This window comes from Hibiscus syriacus, unplaced genomic scaffold (assembly GCF_006381635.1).
Source record: "Hibiscus syriacus cultivar Baekdansim isolate YM2019G1 unplaced genomic scaffold, ASM638163v2 tig00112253_pilon, whole genome shotgun sequence".
Lineage (NCBI taxonomy): Eukaryota > Viridiplantae > Streptophyta > Magnoliopsida > Malvales > Malvaceae > Hibiscus > Hibiscus syriacus.
The window spans coordinates 1506811-1528340 of NW_024063283.1; the positions used below are offsets into that span (position 1 = coordinate 1506811).

The 21530-nt window shown below is 36.8% G+C and overlaps 3 protein-coding genes and 1 pseudogene across 3 annotated transcripts; 2 read left to right on the forward strand and 2 right to left on the reverse strand.

The window, feature by feature from the left end:
• Positions 1-639: 639 nt before the first annotated feature.
• LOC120176754 (3-oxoacyl-[acyl-carrier-protein] synthase II, chloroplastic-like) lies at positions 640-2455 on the forward strand. The gene is made up of 3 exons (XM_039183103.1): positions 640-1018; positions 1940-2145; positions 2225-2455. The coding sequence occupies exons 1-3, from the start codon at positions 640-642 to the stop codon at positions 2453-2455; spliced, it is 816 nt and encodes a 271-aa protein (XP_039039034.1).
• A 9379-nt stretch (positions 2456-11834) lies between these two features.
• On the forward strand, positions 11835-14732 carry LOC120176712 (3-oxoacyl-[acyl-carrier-protein] synthase II, chloroplastic-like). The gene is made up of 10 exons (XM_039183077.1): positions 11835-11897; positions 11992-12087; positions 12171-12216; positions 12317-12396; positions 12723-12791; positions 12929-13013; positions 13440-13594; positions 13698-13778; positions 14046-14105; positions 14330-14732. Exons 1-10 carry the CDS (start codon positions 11868-11870, stop codon positions 14444-14446), a joined length of 819 nt encoding a protein of 272 aa, XP_039039008.1. The 5' UTR covers positions 11835-11867; the 3' UTR covers positions 14447-14732.
• Positions 14733-14943: 211 nt separating this feature from the next.
• LOC120176755 lies at positions 14944-15496 on the reverse strand (annotated as a pseudogene).
• A 2110-nt stretch (positions 15497-17606) lies between these two features.
• Positions 17607-18843, reverse strand: LOC120176713 (peroxiredoxin Q, chloroplastic-like). The gene is made up of 4 exons (XM_039183078.1): positions 18560-18843; positions 18351-18488; positions 18139-18228; positions 17607-17937 (listed from the first exon to the last, which is right to left on the reverse strand). The coding sequence occupies exons 1-4, from the start codon at positions 18761-18763 to the stop codon at positions 17719-17721; spliced, it is 651 nt and encodes a 216-aa protein (XP_039039009.1). The 5' UTR covers positions 18764-18843; the 3' UTR covers positions 17607-17718.
• Positions 18844-21530: the final 2687 nt, after the last annotated feature.

Here is a 21530-nt window from a genome sequence, read left to right on the forward strand (position 1 = left end):
TCATATATTAAGGAGAATATTCCTTTATACGGGTGATCCTAAGAATCACAATTCCACCACTTAAGATGCATTCCCTAGACCCCCTTGAGGAAATATATTACCTCTTTCATTTATTAAGGGACCAAAACATAGCTTTTTTAAACTGGTGACCAAAATTGAATAAACGAGAAATACAAGGACAACCAGTGTTGTTTGCCCTTGTTAATTGTAGGTTTGAATAGATTCTTTGCGATGGTTGGTTCGATACATTCGATGTTTGATGTATTTGATCTCATCACTTTAATATTATTTAAGTATCAGTTTTAGATTTAATATTATTTAGATTTGTATATTTTATAATAAACAATATAAATTTTACATTTATTCATGTGATATCATATTATTTATCTTGTTCCTAATCACAAATGCAGTGGAGTTAATAACCGATGATAAAAATTTTGATAAAAAAAAATTAGAGATTTACCAGATTGAACTGATCGTTTCTTCTTCTTCTTCTATATTTTCATTTTGTCACTCTTCCTCATTCTTTGTTAGATGGGCCGCTAGATTTTGATTAAACTCTCATTAAGAATCTATATTTTTCCTAGCTCGATTCCTCAAACTCTTATATTTTCAGTTTTAATTTGTTTTTGGGTAGTGATGGCATCTTCATCTTTGGCAAGTCCGCTCTGTAATCAGGCACAGTCTCCTCTGCTCCATTCATCAGTCTCTTCTTCTTCTTCTTCAAAGAGAGCCGACCATTGGCCCAGCAATAGAAGGAAAACTCTTATTGGTCCATGCAGCGGCGGCTCATCTAGCTGCAAAGACAGTGATTCGGTTTCTTCATTTTGTGGATCACGATTTCAAGGCTCGATGACTTCCTGCTTAGCTTTTGAGCCACGTAATGACTACCGTTCCTTTAAAAATGGTAGCAGTTTCCGTCAAAATGGCAGCTCCTCGTCTTTTTTTGAATCAAAACATGTTTCCTTCAACAATGATCGTAAGCACCGGAGGATTGATCGAGGAGCCGCCCGTTCTGGTACAATTTTAGCAGCTTTAGGAATCTGGGTTCTTTTGTTTTTTTTGTTATTTTTAGCTGTTTTTATTTGTCTAATATCTGAAAGAAGTTTATTCTTCTTTATGCTGCATTTAATTTCTTTTGCTGTTTGAACCTGACCCTTTCTCACCTAAGTGTGTTTTTGTTTGGTTTTGTTCTTTATTTATACCGTTAAACACATGCATGCATACATAGGCCCACAGGCATATATATCCTGTTCAAATTAATATATATAAATATAAGTGTGTATTACTCTGACCTTAAATCATAATAAGCTGATGATTGAATGATGATGGAAGCATGAAAACTATTTTTTCTCAAATAATATAAATGCAATGCAAAACAGATATACAAAATTTGGTTATGACTCCTGTTACTTGGACTTAGGTGAGAGTATTTGATAGGAATATGTTTTCACCATAATTATGTTCAATTTTTTTCCATGTAATCGAATGATCATACACCTCGTCCATGTCCGGAAATGTGTTGAACACGTAAGTTGGACATTCTTACTTCAAGCAATATGAAGAGTTGAAGTAAGATAGGTTCCGTCTCCAATATATTATAATCATCGAATTATAAGCATAAAAAATTTGCCTTTCCTTTCCCTTGGCTTCGATATTGGGTTATTTCAGGCTGGTAGTATTTATTGTTTTGACTTGATGAGCATCCTAGTATTTGTCTTTTCATGGATTAGCTGGCTCCTTGGTATCATATAGGAACATATTTGTTTGTTCTTACTGAACTTCTTGTTTTTTCTATTCATATGTGATTTTTTTGTTTCTGTGTGTATAATATCTGCTAAACAGTGTTGATAGGGGACACAAGTTTCTTCATGCACAGAACTGTAACTTAAACTATGTGCAACTGTAATTCGCTAGTTAATTTATTTAAAAAATATAGAGGAAGCCATGGCTATAGCAGTGCAACCTGCTAGAGAAATCAGGACAAAGCAGAAACTTCCCATGAAGCAAAGAAGGGTTGTTGTGACTGGGATGGGAGTGGTAACTCCACTTGGCCACGACCCTGATGTCTTCTATAACAATTTGCTTGAGGGTGCCAGTGGTATAAGTGAAATCGAGGCCTTTGACTGTGCTCAGTTTCCGACCGTAAGTTGCGTTTCGGATCTCTTGTCTGCTGTTATTTGTACAAGTGCTTGTTCTTAGTCATCTTATGTTCTTTCTCCAGAGAATTGCTGGGGAGATCAAATCTTTATCAACTGATGGATGGGTTGCACCAAAACTTTCCAAGAGGATGGATAAGTTCATGCTTTATATGCTTATTGCTGGAAAGAAAGCCTTGGAAGATGGTGGAGTAACTGAAGATGTAATGGATGAATTAGATAAAGAGAAATGTGGAGTTTTGATTGGTTCAGCAATGGGTGGTATGAAGGTAAATTCTGTAGTCTCTAGTTTATAACACATCTATTTATCAATAGTACATGGCAGCAGCAAGACATTAACTTGACTGTAAAACGAGACTATGGAACAAACTTCTTTGCAATGTGGCTTTCCTTTGTCTATGTTAAAAATTGTAAGTGCTAGAATGAATAATTCCTCATATATATTTTAGAATAGAAACTATACAAATATATACAATTTTAATCTAACTAACCAACTGTCAATTAGTTACAATTGAAACAGAAATAACAAACTTTAACTTCTAACACTCCCCCTCAAGTTGGTGGGTAGAAGACATCTTTTACCCCCAACTTGGATACAAGATACTCATGTTGTTGTACTCCTAGAGCTTTAGTAAATATGTCTGCTAATTGCTCTGAAGAAGGCACAAACTCTGTCTTGATAAGTCCTTCTTGTATTTTCTCCCTTACAAAGTGACAGTCAATTTCTATATGCTTTGTGCGCTCATGATATACTGGATTTGCTGCAATCTGAAGGGCAGCCTTGTTATCACAATACAACTTGATTGGATACTTCTTTTCTAACCCAAGCTCATTGGCTAAACCATTCAACCAAGTCAATTCAATTGATGTAACAGCCATGCTTCTGTACTCTGCTTCAGCAGATGATCTAGATACAGTATTCTGTTTCTTGGACTTCCATGAAATCAGTGAATTTCAAAACTTAATGTAAAAACCAGAAACAGACCTTCTTGAAATAGGACATGCAACCCAGTCTGAGTCACAATATGCTTCAAGTTCACAGCTGCTGTTTGAATCCATCAAGATCCCTTGACCAGGATTCCTTTTTATGTACCTCACTATCCTCAATGCTGATTGCAAATGTGATTCTTTAGGTTGTTGCATAAACTGACTCGAGTGATGCACAACAAAGGATATATTTGGTTTGGTATGTGTGAGGTAAATAAGTCTTCCAATGAGCCTTTGATAAACATTCTTGTTAGCTAACAACTCATCAACTTCATTACTCCCTTTTGTGCACAGCTCATCATACTCTGTTGTAGTAAGCCTAGCATTTTGTTCAAGGGGAGTCTTTGTTGGTTTTGAATCACTTGCTCCTGTTTCCTCAATCAATTCAAGGGCATATTTGTGCTGATTAATTAAGATCCCTTCTTTTGATCTCATAATCTCAAGTCTCAAAAAATACTTCAATTCACCAAGATCTTTCATCCTAAACTTCTTGTTCAAAAGACTCTTTAAATCATTAATCAAACAATTATCATTGCCAGTAATCAGCAAGTCATCAACATAAATCAACAAAACTACTGTTGGAAATCCTAGAATTAAGGGACTGAATCTTCTTCCTTATTTTTAGGAGTTAACTTAGTGTAAATATGTCTCTAATTGTAGTTCCTAATTTTTAGGGATTCTTTCCTATTTTTTGCACTAATTCTTACTTTAAAAGATGTAATATGTTGTTAGAGAAATATCAGAATCATTTTTCTCAAATCTGTTCATGGTGTCAGAGCTGTAGGGATATTTCTGATCCATTATACTTCTTTATTTTTCTCCCGTGTCTTGTTTTTCTATCATGGCAAACACTGGAAATATTTCTGATTTTGAGACTTCACAAGTAACTCAAAATGTCAACCAAGCACTATCTCATAGTGATGTTAATTCGTCCCTCACAATTACTAATCATCAATTAGATGGGAAGAATTTTTTACAGTGGTCTCAATCGGTACTCATGGTGATTCGAGGTCATGGGAAACTAAGATATATCAGTGGAGAAATTCCACGTCCTCACCTTACTGATCCTACATTTGCTACGTGGGAACTCAATAATTCTATTATCATGGCCTGGCTGATCAACTCCATGGAGAGTCACATAAGCCGAACCTACCTCTTGTTCAAGACTGCAAAAGAAATGTGGGATGTAGTCAAGGAGAACTATTCTGATCTAGGAAATGCTTCTCAAGTTTTTGAAATCAAGCTAAAATTAAAAGACATTCAGCAAGGAATTCTTGAAGTTATACAGTACTACAACAACTTAAAAGTCTTATGGCAGGAACTCGATATGTACTATGAAGTGGATTGGGGTGAAGGCTTGGAGCACACCAAGTTCATGTCACATCTCAATAAAGAACGGCTCTATGAGTTCCTAGTAGGGCTGAACCGAGACTTGGACAAAGTTCGTGGCCGTATTCTGGGTAGGACCCCTCTTCCAACCATTGGAGAAGCATTTGCAGAGTTTCGGAGAGAAGAAAATCATCGCCGAGTAATGATGGGAGATTCCAAGGAACCAAAACCTGTGACCAATTATGGTCATAGTCCTACTGAATCATCTGCCCTGGTCTCAAGGGGCCCTCAATCTCAAAAAATTCGAGCAGGGAATGATTTAAAACTAAGTCGCTCAGGAGATCGACTGTGGTGTAGCTATTGTAACCGTACCGGCCACACAAAGGAAAAATGTTTCAAGCTCCACGGTTATCCCGGTATAACAAAAATTCAGAAGGAAAATAAGGCTCTTTTATCCTTGGGCAGCTCATCCACTGCGACCCCTGTACCTACTGAAGCCGTTCAGGATGTTCGCCTAACAAAGTCCCAACTTGAAACTCTTCACAAGTTACTCGGTGCACCAATAAGCCATGGTTCCTTGGCTATTCAAGGTATTGCTTTTAATATTACTTCTGAATCTAGTAACCATCCATCCTAGATTCTAGATTCGGGAGCATCCGATCACATGACAGGTAATTTATCATTATTCCATACGTATGCCCCCTGCCACAACCAATCTCGAATTCGAATAGCTGATGGTTCATACTCATCTATTGCTGGAATTGGGGCTGTTCGACTCACTAAGGACTTCTCACTCGAGAAAGTTCTTCATGTCCCGAATTTATCTTGTAATTTAATGTCAGTAAGTAAACTTACTGAAGACAAGGTTGTTTGTGCTGAATTTTCTGCTGATGGTTGTATTATACAGGAACAGAAATCATGGAGGATGATTGGCACTGCTAAGGTTGATGATGGACTCTATATTTGGGATGACTACAAGGACAAGAATAAAAAAGGAGTATTTGCTCTCTCTGCTTCAAACGATGACACTATCATGATGTGGCATCGTAGGTTAGGACATCCAAATTTCTTGTATTTGAAGCATTTGCTCCCTATGTTATTTCGGAATAAAAAAATCAATTCCCTGAAATGTGAAATATGTCAATTGTCAAAACATACCCGTGTTCCTTATCCTTTGAAGCCTTATATACAATCAAAACCTTTCTCTTTGATTCATAGTGACCTATGGGAGCCAAGTCGTGTTAAAAACATCACGGGGGCTAGATGGTTCATAACATTTATTGATGACCATACTAGAGTATGTTGGGTTTACCTTCTAAAAGAAAAAACAGAAACACCAAAGGTATTCCAGAATTTCCACTCCATGATCCGAACCCAATTTGACTCAAACATACAACACTCTGCACTGATAATGGAAGGGAGTATTTCAATTCTGTTTTAAGCCCTTATCTCTCTGAACAAGGCATTATTCATCAAAGCTCTTGTCCAGACACACCTCAACAAAACGGGATCTCATAAAGAAAAAATAAGACATATACTAGCTATTGCTCGAGCCTTAATGTTTACCATGAAAGTTCCAAAATACCTATGGGGGGAGGCTGTCCTTACTGCATGTTATTTAATAAATCGTATGCCCTCTAGAGTTCTTAATCTCCAAACTCCTTTACATGTCCTACAAAAAAACTTTCCCCTGTTTCGTGTTCCTATCCTACCAGCCAAGATATTTGGTTGTAAAGCCTTTGTATATAATCACCAACCTAATCAATCCAAACTTGATCCCTGAGCACACCTATGCGTCTTTGTTGGCTACTCATCCACAAAAAAAGGATACAAATGTTACTCACCCACCTTGCGTCGCATATTTGTCTCTCATGATGTCACATTTTTTGAAACCGACCTGTATTTTTCTGCCACTCATCTTCAGAGGGAGACTCTTAGTGAAGATGAGACTCTTCATACTCTTCTTATTATACTCCCTGAGCTTATCCTTAACACCACTGCCACACAAAATTCTAAGGGTGACCCTGTCCTCATAACACCAGATTTGAGTGTTCCACTGGAGAGAAATGAATTTTCCAACGATGAAATCCCCATTAGAAGTAAGCTTCAACAACCTAATCCTTCTGAGAAACCCCAGCTACGGCCTCCAGAAATCATTGTTTATTCTCGGAAACATTTTCCTCCTAAAAACGACACAATAACAGTGCCAAATTCATCCAACTCCGAGGACTGTCCTGTTTCAGATCAGTCTCCTGGTTCGTCGGATATGGATCTTCCTATCGCTGTTCGTAAAGGCACAAGAGCTTGTACTCAGCATCCAATCTCTCGGTTTGTATCCTATGGAAATTTATCTAAAGCTTACAAAACTTTTGTAACTAATATTGACAGTGTAAAGACTCCAAGAAATGTGAAAGAGGCTTTGGAATCAACCGAATGGAGACATGCTGTTTTTGAAGAAATGAATGCTCTAAAAAATAATGGGACATGGGAAGTTACAGATCTGCCAGAAAGGAAGAAAAGCATGGGTTGTAAATGGATTTTCACCACAAAAATCAAGCCTAATGGGAGTATTGATCGGTACAAGGCCCGGCTTGTGGCAAGAGGCTTTACTCAAACCTATGGTCTCGACTATGATGAGACGTTTGCCCTCGTTGCAAAGTTGAATACTGTTCGAGTGCTACTTTCCTTAGCTGTCAACCTTGATTGGCCCTTAACACAACTTGATGTAAAAAATGCATTCCTCAATGGAGACTTGAGCGAGGAAGTATACATGGACTTTCCACCAGGCTTTGAAAAAGAAAAAGGGCGAGTATGTAGATTAAAGAAGTCACTATACGAACTAAAACAATCCCCAAGAGCTTGGTTCAGCCGGTTTGCCAAGGCTATGACCAACAGGAATTACACCCAGGGGCAAGCAGATCATACACTATTTTACAAACACTCAGGAAATGGGAAATACTCTATTCTTATTGTCTATGTTGATGATATTATTCTAACAGGGGATGATTCGAGTGAGCTGTTGAAACTAAAAGACTTCCTCAACATAGAATTTGAGCTTAAAGATTTGGGGAATCTCAAATACTTCCTTGGCATGGAAGTAGCACGGACTCGGACAAGCATTTCTATTTCCCAACGAAAGTATGTTCTTGATTTATTGGCTGAAATTGGCCTGCTAGGTTGTAAACCTGCCGAGACCCCAATGGAGTTCAATTCTAAGCTAGGCAATGATGATGATGGGGGAAGAAGTAGACAGGGGGAGATACTAGAGACTCGTGGGAAAACTAATTTATCTATCTCACACCCGACCTGATATTGCATTCGGTGTGAGTGTCATCAGTCAGTATATGCATGCTCCAAAGGAAAAACATTTGGAGGCGGTTTACAGGATGCTAAGGTATTTGAAAGGAACACCAGGTAAAGGTCTTCATTTCAAGAAAAACACCAATCGTGACATAGAACTTTACACTGATGCTGATTGGGCAGGATCAGTGAGTGACAGACGATCTACAAGTGGTTATTGTAGCTATGTGTGGGGCAATCTTGTGACATGGAGAAGTAAAAAACAGTCCGTTGTGGCTCGTACCAGTCCAGAGGCAGAATATCGAGCTTTATCTCTTGGTATATGTGAACGAATTTGGTTACAAAGATTAATGAAGGAACTTAAAGTATCCTATGTTAAACCTATGAAGGTATATTGTGATAATCAAGCTGCTGTCAGTATAGCACATAACCCAGTTCATCACGATCGTACTAAACATATGGAGATAGATCGTCATTTCATCAGAGAGAAGGTAAATTCAGGAGAAGTTTGTATCACCTATTCTTACTAAGCAACAAGTTACAGACTTACTAACTAAAAGTCTAAGTAAGAATGTGTTTGAAGATTTTATTGGCAAGCTAAGATTGATAAATATCTACACACCAGCTTGAGGGGGAGTGTTGGAAATCCTAGAATTAAGGAACTGAATATTCTTCCTTATTTTTAGGAGTTAACTTAGTGTAAATATGTCTCTAATTGTAGTTCCTAATTTTTAGGGATTCTTTCCTATTTTTTGCACTAATTCTTACTTTAAAAGATGTAATATGCTGTTAGAGAAATATCAGAATCATTTTTCTCAAATCTGTTCAACTACAATCTTCTTATCGTTTCTCATTGTGAACAAAGAATAATCAAACTTGCTTTGTTCATAACCAGCCCCTAAAAGAGCCTCAGTTAACTTCAAATTCCACTGCCTAGATGCTTGTTTTAAGCCATAAAGAGATTTTTGCAGTCTACACACCCTATTCTCCCCTTGACTAAAAAAACCAGGAGGAAGTTCCATATATACATCTTTAGACAAATCAACTTGTAAAAAGGCATTATACACATCAAGCTGAAATAGAGGCCAATAAAAAACAGAAGCAATGGCAAGAAGAAAATGAACATTAACCAATTTGACCACTGGTGAGAAGGTATCCACATAATCTACACCCTCTTTTTGACTATAACCCTTGGCCACCAAACAAGCTTTAAATCTTTCTATAGTACCAGCAACATTATATTTAACCCTATAAACCCATTTGCATCCAATAGAAACTTTTCCAGAAGGTAAAGAGACAATTGACCAAGTTTTATTTGTTTCAAGAGCAAGAATTTCATCCTTCATAGCTTGTACCCATTCTGGATGTTGAATGGCCTCATAATATGATTTAGGTTCAACAGGATGCGAAATAGAGGAAATGAAGGATTGTGTAACAAGAGGAAGATGATTATAGGAAATAGAATCTGAAATGGGATAAGTAGAAGTGGAAACATAATTACAAATAAAATCATTCAACCATTGAGGTTGTTTAGAAACCCTAGTAGAATTCCTAACCAAGATTGGAGCTACTGGACCCATAGGAGGTTCTGTTGTTGTGATGATTGCCCAGGTTCAAATGTGGAAGAAGAATCAGGTGGGACAGTAGGAACAGGTTGTTGACCAAAAGAAAGAACTAAAAACTTAGCATCAGGAATAGAAGGAGTGGAAGGAAAAAAGGAATCTGCCTGAACAGGAAAATGAAAGGGAAACACCTGTTCATGAAAAATAACATCTTTATTGACAAAGAACTTCTTAGAAGTGAGATCAAACAAAAGATAACCTTTTTCAGTATTAGAATATCCTATTAAAACAAAAAGGTAAGGCTCTAGGAGCAAATTTATCAGTTGGTTTAGGAGTAGTGGCATAACACAAACAACCAAAAACTCTAAGGAGAGACAAGTCAGGAGGTTTGTGATAAAGCATTACATAAGGAGTTTTCCATTGCAAAATAGAAGAAGGAATCCTGTTTATAATGAAACAAGCTGTTAACACACATTCACCCCAAAATTTAATAGGCACTTTTGATTGAAAACGTAAAGTCCTAGCTACTTTTAAAAGATGTTTATGCTTTCTTTCTGCAATTCCATTTTTTTGTGGAGTCTGAACACAAGAACTCTAGTGCAAAACACCAAGAGAAGATAAAAAAAGGAGTACAGTGAGAATTGAAAAATTTTGTACCATTGTCACTTCTAACAATCTTAGTGACAGAAGAAAACTGAGTGGAGGTAAATGAAATAAACTGTATGAGGAACAAAACAACATCATTTTTAACTCTCAAGAAATAAACCCAAGTCGTACGTATGCAATCATTAACAACAGTAAAAAAATATCTATGACCACTATTAGTAGATATCCTATAAGGACCCCATAAATCTATATGAATTAGTTCAAAAGGTTTTGAGGATCTAGTAAGACTAAGGGGAAATGGCAATCTGGTTTGTTTTGCTAAAGGACATACATTACAAGTATGAACAACATTTATATCAAATTTGTCAAAACATAATAATATAGTTTTCTCATAGCAGAAGCAGAAGCATGCCCAAATCTAGCATGCCAAAGACTAGTTTTATTAGAAACAGAAACAGTAGGTATAGAATGAGCAGAAGAAATATCCCCATAATTAACCAAAGAATTAGAAAACAAACCAATAGCTCCTTTAGTAGACTCAAAATTATAAAGTCCATTAAACCTTCTACCAATCCCCTTGATCATGCCAGTGTAAAGATCCTGCAAGATGCAATGTCAGGATAAAAGGAAATAATACAAGCATGATCTTTGACAAGCCAAGAAAAATAAATCAAATTATGAGAGAAACTAGGAACAAACAAGACATTAGAGAGAACTAGATCAGAAGTCAACCTATGAGAACCTATATGGGATACTAGTTTAGTTTGACCATTAGGCAGATGAACATAACAATGGGAAGAACATGAAACAGGAAATTGCAAGCCCTTAAAAATAGATAAAATATGATCAGTCGCACCAGTTTCAATTATCCAATGAACACATATGTCATTGGAAGCAGGTAAACTCAAGCAACAGTACCTGCAAGATTCACACTGGAATCTAAGGTTGAGCTCTTGTTCAACAAGCTTAGGATCTGATTATACTGCTCAGAAGTAAAGGCAGACACAATCAAGACAAGAGAGGAAACCACCGAACCAGTCTTGGCCTCTCCATCAACAGTGTGCACAGAATTAACTACCATGGCAGCCTGAGGAGCCTTTTTTCTATTGAACTTAAAGTCTAGTGGAAAACCGATAAGTCGATAACAACGATCACGAATGTGACCTTTGACTTTGCAATACTCGCAGGTTCCATTGAACCGCCTTCGATCACTCCCTTTGGAAGCAGTTGAGAACATTACAGAAGCTTCAATAGGTGCACCAGACAGCTGAACTCGATGAGATTCCTCCTGAATAATCATGGAGTACGCCTGATTAACAATAGGAAGAGGCTTCATAATAAGAATCTGACTTCGAATCACAGAGTAAGTTTCATTGAGGCTCATCAGAAATTAGAAGAGTCGTTGTTGAGCCACATTAATTGAATTATGTTGTGCAGCCTCACAATCACAGGAAGAGAAAGGGACAAGAGCAGTGTACTCATCCCATAAGTGTTTGAGACGAGTAAAGTAAACTGAAATGGAGGAATCGCCTTGAACAAGTGTGGCAATCGACCGATGCAAGAAAATAACCCTAGAACCATCAATTTTATCGAATCATTCCTTGAGGTCTTAAACATCCTCTACGTTCGAAGCAAATACAATACCAGCAGAGAGATCCTGACTTACAGAATTCAGAATCCACGAGAGCTTAAGTGCATTGCATCGCTCCTACTGAGATTGCAACAGACCTTCATAATCCTCCCTTCGACAGCTTCCATCCACAAAGCCAAGCTTATTCTTGGCCAGAAGCGCAATACGCATGGATCTGCTCCACACACTGTAGTTTTCGAAGTCGGTGAGCTGATGCGATACCAATTGAACGCCAGGCGTATAAACGGTGTATAAAAGATGAATCCATTTTGTGTACCATTTGCTACTACAAATATGGGTTCCGCGATGCTAGCAATGGATCTGGTTAGCCTAAATTTTAGATTCTGCAATATAAACGGTGTATCTTAATGGGTGTAAAAGTTTGAACTTCAAGCTTTAATTTGATGAATTTTTTCAGGGATGGATGGGTCCTAACTACTCTATCTCCACTGCATGTGCTACAAGCAACTTTTGTATATTAAATGCAGCAAACCACATGATTAGAGGCGAAGCTGTAAGTTGAGCAAAGAAAGAATTCTACTATATCATGATATAATCCGAATGTGCTATATTTGAAATGTTTGAAAAAAATTGTAGGATATGATGCTCTGCGGTGGCTCTGATGCTGCAATTATACCCATTGGTATCTCTTTCACACTTTCTTATTCAACACATTTTATAAACTTTCAACTTGGTACAACCAGACATACTCTGCTTTATGATTTATTTATTTTTTAATTCAGGGTTGGGAGGATTTGTCGCATGCAGAGCACTCTCTGAGAGGAACGGTGATCCTACCAAAGCTTCACGCCCGTGGGACATTGTAATGTTTCAATAACTCTTGAGAATCCAGGCCTTCATTTTCCTTTTGCTGTTGTTTTTATCTCCATGCTGCCGAATTAAAGCAGTAAAACTGAATCAAGTTATTTTGTTGTGGAAAGATGGAGTCTAGTACTGCTCTCATTCCCTATAACTCTTTTAGGTCACAACACTTTGAATTAAGTTATACATCTGCAAACAGTGCCTTCAACAAATTTATTGTATGTTTATCAAGTGTTTTCTAATCGATGACAGTTATTCAGTGCTCATAAAATTTCCGTTCAATTCAGGGGTTATTTACTTTGATAGTGCTCCTAATTTTTTGCATAGAATCGTGATGGATTTGTCATGGGGGAAGGTGCTGGGTTTCTGCTTTTAGAAGAATTGGAGCATGCTAAGGTACACTGCCGTTAATCCTACAAAGCCACTGAGCCACAAGTTTTCACCTGTGGTTTTTGGTGAATTTACCAAAAAATGGAGATTATGATCGTTGTTTGATGGAAGATTTACCAATTTTTGGTTTTCTAATTTTGCAGACGAGAGGTGCGACCATTTATGCAGAATTCCTAGGTGGGAGCTTCACTTGTGATGCCTATCATATGACCGAGCCACACCCTGTTGGTAATAAGCCTTAGCTTTATTATTACAGTTATTTCTTCCTTAATCCGTATTGTATTTCTATCTGGTATTTCATTGTAGAGCTTTTGTTTCAGCGAGAAATAAGTCTTGCGCCACATTTTTATGATAATAATTCTGTATAAGATGGAATTAAGATGAACCTTATGTTGACATCTTTGTCTATTGTTCTTGAAATCGTTGCTAGACGAGCAGACATATTTACATTGTTCTGTTTATACTTTTTGATACAAGTTCTGCTTATACTTATAATCTACATAAGCAGTTCTCGACTTTAGCCTTTTTTAGGCCTATAGGCATGTCTTTAGTGCCAAGGATGGACCTTTAAACTTAATTTCTCTCTTCTGCGGCAGCACATGATACTGATATGAAAGATTAAACTAATATTCATCTCGTGAAATCTGAAAATAGGAGTTGGTATCGTTCGCTGCATAGAAAAGGCCTTGGGTCAGTCTGGAGTATCTAGGGAAGATGTAAATTATATTAATGCTCATGCTACATCTACACCATCAGGAGATGTTAAAGAGTACCAGGCTCTCCTACACTGCTTTGGAAAAAATCCTGAGGTTATTTGTCATAAATTTCTTGAATGATCTGATCTTTGTGTATATAATTTTTTCTCGATATTTCTACATTGTGATTATTGATAAGATCTCTGGTTATGTGCAGTTAAGAGTGAACTCCACAAAGTCCATGATTGGTCATCTACTGGGAGCTGCTGGCGCTGTGGAAGCTGTTGCAGCAGTTCAGGTGTGTGATTTAGATATTTCATCTTCCTTCTATGTTGGATTTAGAAAAAGGGTTCCGTGGCTGTATGTAGTTATTAATTTTTGTTGGTTGAGTTCTGTTCTACACGAAGAGTACCGTTACTTTCAATATTTATATTTTTCATGTCTATGTGGTAGGAGGACATCATTTTCTGTCACCATGTTTCGTCCCATTCTATTCTTTCTTTCTTTCTCTCTCTTTCTTTCTTCGGAAATCTGCACATAAGTCTAATGTCTATCCCTTGTATAGGCGATAAGGACTGGTTGGGTTCATCCAAATATCAACCTGGAAAACCCGGACGAAGAAGTGGTATGTTTCCCCTTCCCCTCGTACATTTCTTCGTTGTTGCTTCCTTTAAAATTACGCTTTGTAGCAGTTTTTGCTTTGGACGTGTTAATACAGCTGTAGTTTTCTCTTCTCTATTTTTTTCGTTCTCTATAACCAAATATATCTCTTTATCTTTTCCTATCTCTTTTCTGCTTGATTTACCAATGAGACTTATCTTATGTTTGCCAACAACACATCTAATGCAGGACACAAATGTGCTTGTTGGACCAAAGAAAGAAAGACTGAATGTTACGGCAGCATTGTCTAATTCTTTTGGGTTTGGCGGCCACAACTCCTCGATCATATTTGCTCCTTACAAGTAAACGTAAAGTTCAAGCATCGATTGTCCTTGTTTTCTTATATTTGGATTAACTGAAGGTACGTAAATTCGTTACGTCAGCAACAGCTGCTGAACTATGCAAATTCTGGCGGCCATTTGGTTGGCAAACTGTTTAGTTCAGCTACATCATGCTGAGGACTTGGGAAGCTTTGTCCGGTCGACAAACATAGGTCCCTGAAAAGGGTTATCATAGGAAGTAAGGTAAAACATCCGACTGTGTGGATCTAGTTAGGGAGAAAAGATGATGTTTAGAGTTCAATGTTGTGTTCTAATATCTCGTACTTCTCTTAAAATTTAAAAGCTGCAATGGAGATTTTGGTCTTTCAGTTGACGCGCCATTGAACCACGAGTGTTTTCTTGTTTTTATCTATGTTTGAAACCGGACAAACATTACAATCACGACATGATTTAAGAACAACATAAATATTTGCAAGCAAGCTAAATCAAAGCAGATGTTCTTATTCCCCATCATCATGATCATCAAGGACTCAACAGGTGTCTACCATGACTTCCATCAAGCCTATTAATCATATAAAGAGCATTGCTGGTAACCTTAGCCGCATTCATGATCATCTTCTTCCCGTCAACCCCTTGAAACCCATTAAGACATGTGTCCTTGTTCGTTAACGCTGCGTTCACCCATGTCTGTGCATGACTCATCTGGAATTCGAATGTTTCCCCTCTCAAGTGCTTCAGCTCACCCAGTGTCTTGCTTAACTCCTCTACCGACTTGGCTACCTGCGCCATACAGTCTCAAGTGCACCTCGTTCCCCCTTGCTCTTCCTCGTCACAGTTACTGTCGTCAAGTAGCTTGACAGTTTCCAAGCACAGGAGAGGCCCACTTTGACGACAGCCTGGGCCAAGACGCGTGGGGTGTTGGCAGAGCTAGAGTAGGAAGATAGCGTGCGAAGGCAGAGCCCAGGGTAGCTGGCATGGATGCACGCTGAACGTACCAGGTATTGCGGTGCAGTGGTGACAGCGGCGGAGAGGAGAGGGAGGAGGAAAGCTTAAGTACAAAGAAAGGAATCTTCATAGTTTCAGAGAGTTGTTTAAGTGAGTGAATATTTGGAGAGCTAGATTTTATAGCCAGGGATGGAACGTTGGCGTTATATTTCGTATATTTTCCGAAACTTTTTATACAACACACCAAAATGGTGATTGTTTCTATTGGATCACAATTTATTGAAGAAGAAGAAGAAGAGGGAAATTAAAAGTTCACAATGTAAGTACGAAAATTAGGTGGATGGATCAGAAAATGTGATTTATTATTATAAATCTCAAAACGTGGAGCTTGATAAAACCTTCCCTTGGTCCCAACCCAAGCATGCGAAGCTTGTTTGTCAGGCGGCCCCTTTTATGGAAACCCTTTTCAATTATAAATGTCTACTTACCACAGGAATGGATGCTTTCAACAAATTATTGTTAGTAGCTCAAAATAATCTCACATTTATTTGAAAATCTATTACTTTTGATTTATACACTAAATATTTTTATCGAGTTCGTAAGAAAAAATACGTGCTAATCTCAGAAGAGTAAGGCCTCTCAAAACGTAAATCAGTTTAAAATGATGGATTTTCCCCTTCCACGTGAACATGAATACAAGGACGATGTCCGGCGCACGTCTCGAACAATAATCTCGATCCTCGAATTTATCTTCTTCTAACCCTCAGCTTCTCTTTCAATAACCATTTCTTTTATTACAATATTAAGGATGCCTATGGTCGACACCAACCATCGATCCCATTGTTATGGCTACTACCAACCAGACGCATACCAATGATGCCCCACGTGTATTCAAAACAGTTCAAGTACTGCCCTCTACTACCTTTGTCAAATTATTCCTAGACATCTCCAAAATTACAAGTATTCGGTGAAAACAACTTCAAAAGGTGACAACTCAATCACTCCAATCTAGGTATGCATGATGTTACCTTTACATTGACAGAAATTATCTCTAAATGCACCATACAAGCAGATAGTATGTAGGCACACCATAACTTTCATTTTATCAAACCAACATTTTGATTTTTTTTTTCATCTGTGCAAAGAACGAAAAGAGATTCGAGATAATTTAATCTTAAAGTACACTACTAAGGATGTTGATAAACATATGTTTGTCATTGAAAAATTCCACCCCTTGGAGATTACTGATGACAGTGGATCAAGGTTCAGATCAACAAATACCACATATTGCTAGAGGACCAAAATTCAGAGATTATCATCTTGCAAGATGAGTTTGTTGTAGTATTAAAAAAATTAGTTGACTCTATTCTCATGTGTAATGGGGTAAGGGGAGGTAGGATAGTAGGTTGCCCCCAACGCCAGGTGAGCAGCTTCCGTGGGAGACCTTCGGCAGTCAAAATTATGAATTGCCCACCGTGGGACTCAATCCCACAACCACAAGGTTAAGAGTCTTACGTTCTACTAACTGAGCTAGACGGGCAATTCTTTGTTGCAGTACTACATACTGGAAAATTACCTCCATCCTAGAATGACTACAAACAACTTAAACACAAATACTTCTCTTTAAAAGAATTGGTCACCTATATTATCATAGAGGAACTAACCGAAAGGAAGTAACACCCATCAATCAAAGAGAGTTTACATTCATGGCCAATTTTGTTGAAGGAAAGACTAGAACTGGTATGTTCAATAGACATAATTCGAGACTATTTCTATAAGATGTATGAAAAAGTCTCTAGAGCACTTATGAAAACCCAGACACATGCACAATCGCTATGAAAAACAATAATACATGTTATGTGATTAATGAGACTGTTAGTTTACACAATGAGTTAATGGTTCATACAAACGCGTTTTACCAATTACTCAGTAAATTATATCTGATTTTTCTAAGTCCTAGTTTATAGCCTAAAAAGACACCAGAATGAATACGTTATGTCATAATATACAACTATACGCTTTTTTATTGTCTTGATATCATTTTGAAATATGTGGGGATTGTTGTAAAAATGAACATCCTATGTTTCAAAAGAATCTCACATCTCTTGAAAAATCCCTTGGTTTTGGTTTGTATACTAAGTTCTGGGGCATCAATGTTAGGCTCCCCACAAGCATAAAACAACATCAAATTGTGTAGGCAATTGAACATAATAGAATACAAATGATGAGCTGGTCAGCCATAGCAAGAAAAACTTTGAATCATACAAAAGAACACTTGTCTAACACCAACAACACATATGCAAGTACCAGATGGAGGAAAGAACAAAAAGAAGGAACAGTAAACAGAGGATTTTACAGTCTCTTAAGTATTTTTAAGGTTTCATCGATATGTTTCTCGGGCTGAAACTGATTGTTGTAAATGAGTTGAACCACCCCGTTTTTGTCAAGAACATAGGTCTGTCTTCCAGGCAATACTCCAAATAGATCAGCTGGCACTCCCCACTGTTTCCTCACCTTGTTGCCCTCATCACTCAGCAATGTAAATGGAAGTCTGTATTTCTGGGAAAATGCCTTATCAATTGAAACAGAATCTGTCAGTTTTTCAAGCAATTTGAAGACAATTGACCGAGTCCCAGACAACAGCAAATTCCTATCTTGCAATGATTCTAAATGCAAAAATCTTACAAAACCTCAAGATTTCAATTTGCATAATCCAAATTCAAATCTTTCGATGTAAAATCTGTTTTGGAGCAAAAGTTTTTATTGAAATACCTTGTGTGATGCTGAGCTATCAACACTTATTCCAATAACTTCAGCTCCTGCTTTCTTAAACTTTTCATAGGAATCCCTGAAAGCACACGCCTGCCCAATGTTTTAATTAATGTTTTGCATCAACAATTCAAGCATATGTTACTGAAATCAAAGGCAACAGTGGGTTTCGAAAAAATAGCCACATGTAATTATCAAGACATTAAAACAATCACCTGCTTGGTGCAGCTAGGGGATTCATCAGCAGGGTAGAAATAGACAACCAAAGGCGTCCCTTTAAACTTGGAAAGGCTCACACTTTTCCCATCTTGATCTTTCAACGTGAATGATGGAGGCACTGAACCTTTATTCACCTACCAAAAAAAACCCCGAAAAAAACATAAGTACTTAGAAAACAAAAACCCAGCAATAGAAAGCAATGTACCTGAGCAGAAATGGGAGTTTTAAAGGAGGAAAAACAAGGGATCAAAGGAGATGAAGAGTGAGAGAACTTAAAGCCGCAAAACTGTGACTTTGAAGATGTTGAGAAAATTAAGACACATTTAGGAACAGAGGAGTGGATCTTGCAAGTGTGAGAAGGGAGTAGAGAAGCCACAGCGTGGCTTGGGAGACCAAGAGAAGAGGCCATTAAAGGTTCAGGCAGAAAGAGGAAGGTTTCGTGTGAAGTGGTAATAAGAGAGTGGTTTCGAAAAAGGAAGATAAGAGATTGTAGGGGGATGTCATTGGCTGGTTATAGGGTCATAGGGGATATGGGAGAAGATGGCGGATGATATAAGATGCGCACTGCGTGGACAATTGCTGTCCGTAAGCTTTCAATTTCGAGAAAGAGCCAAGTATAGCTTGAGCACCGGATTCAAAAATTTTAAAATGGAGCTCAACTATAAAATTTGTTTGTCTAAAATTTATGATTTTGTATCGAAATTATGATTTAAAACTCGTAAATATTTTAAAAAACTCAAAATGAAATAAATATTTTAATTTTATTGAAACCTTAAACTTAAACATTAAATACATAAAAATTTTATAATGTATTTTTTTAAAAAAAATAAACACATAAATGTTAAAATTATTAATATTTTATTTTTTTAAAATAATAAAATATTAATATATTATATTTTCGAGATGCTCACAAGCTTTTCGAGTTGAGAATCAAATAGCTCGTTTCAGGTTGTTAAGAACTCGAGCCGAGCTCGAGCTCGAGTCCATTTGAATTGAATATTTATCGAGCTTTGATCGAGTCGATCTCAAGTAACTCGCGATCTGTTTCATCTCATTTATAGCCGTATGACGTGTATCAAGTGTTACTTATAAATTTGTACACTTTAATAATATATTTTTATTTATTAAATCAGTTAATTTTATTAAAAATATAAATTTTTTAAAATTATAATAAAGATTTATAATAATGATTATAAGTAAACATAAAACTGAAACATTTTTCTATAACTATTGACACAAGATATTAGTCACTTAAAACAATATAAGGACCGTACAAGAAAAAAAGTTAGAAACCTAATAAAAAAAGTCCAAACAAAAGTTAAATATAAACAAATCTGAATGTACTTATAAATGAACTATAAAAAATGTCAAACTACTGAAAGTCCATTGATAAAAGTAAATTAAAGTTAAATGACGTGAACTATTCACAAACACAAATATGTATCTAAATCCAAAGACTAGTATGATAACAAATAAATGCTCTCTTAATTAGTTGTAACGATGTCGAATCCAATCATGAGAAAAAAATAAACAAAAACAATAGTCAAACGAAAAAAAAAATATGTTAAAACGCAGAGGAAAACGTGTCATAAAGACAGAGTCATTAAAAACTAAAATAAATTAAAGGAAAAACAAAAAATATAGTAGGCAATGATTGTTAGAAGTATAACAACCCGAGACGAAAAGAAAAATAAAAATAAAATATTTTATTAATAATCGAAAAGAACGATAAAAAATAAATACAAGTTTTTGACAGAATAACCGATTGAAACTAGTTGAGGCCTACAACTATGTAGTTCCTTAAGATAGATTTTCGACCACTCTTATGGTACTTGAGATTGTTGGTCGTGTCTTCCAATATACAACAACTAGATTATCAACTACAATTGCATTTCTACAGAGATCACAAACTATTCATTTGCCTTTATCTATAAAAAAGCTAGAGAATAAGAAAATAGATCTTTTTAAATTGTTTTTGAGTTGTTTGAATTGTGTTTAACCTAGCAAATTTACACGATATTTATAGGATTTTACGTTGTGAACAATTGAAAATTTTTAACCTAACGAAGCATTAATGATAATCAAACAATCAAGCAATTTCTAAATTACTATTTTAATTAAAGGAACCTTTTAATATTTATCATTTTAATTCCAAAACAATTTTTGAAATGATATGCTTTATTTGAGGGGAAATATTTCACATTTGGGTTAAAATATCTGTAAAGCCACAGAGAGCCTAGTCGATTTGAACATTCACATTACTCACACCTTGCATGTTTGTACATATACGAACTAACAATTGATTCTACATTTTCCTCAACAAAGTTTGAATCAATTTTTAAGTCAAAGCTCCAAAATTATTGAATTTTTCCAACAATCTCTAACTTCAACATTTTTTTTAATTGTAAAGAGGTTAAAGCCTAATAACAAGACACAACTCGAGGATAAGCAGGACCATGAACGTCTGTTGTTAACAGCTGCTGAACTTCAGGAGGCGCAGACGGAAACGCTCGCAGCAAGTAATCATTGGGGCACTCGAGCTTGGTCATTCCATCGGCAACCATATTTTCCTCACGGGGAATCCAGCAGAAATCAGTATACCAGGAACGGGAACAAAGTTTGCTGATCTCTTGCGCGAAAGGAAGGGAGGTGCAACCAACGTTAGGGTCAAGGATGAGATGAACAACTTGTTTATTATCTGACTGTAGTTGAACAAGTTCTGTCCCAAAGCTCCATGCTACCTGAAGACCTATATAAATACTCCATAATTCAGCCATAAGGGGTGTCATTATGCCCAGACGCTTGTGGAAGCTGATTAGCCAATCGTCTTGATTAGTTCATAAAACCCCGCTAATTGAACTATCCCTGGAACTGATATTTACCGAAGCATCCACGTTGAGGCAAGACCGATTTTCAGTGGGTGGTCTCCATTTGAGCTGCATTAATTGGCGAGACTTCACTCGAGCAAGTGGAATACGACACAAGTTACTAAATGAAGCATAAGCAATACTTTACCGAAGAGTGTCATCTACACTAGAGCAAGTCATTGAAGATAAAGGAGTTCCGACGCTTCTATAGACGCCAAAAGAAGTTAGAGAAAAATATAGCCCAAGGAAAGTTTATACCTGGAAAAGTTCCATTATAATTAACATTGAGTAGGATTCAATTAGTCAAGT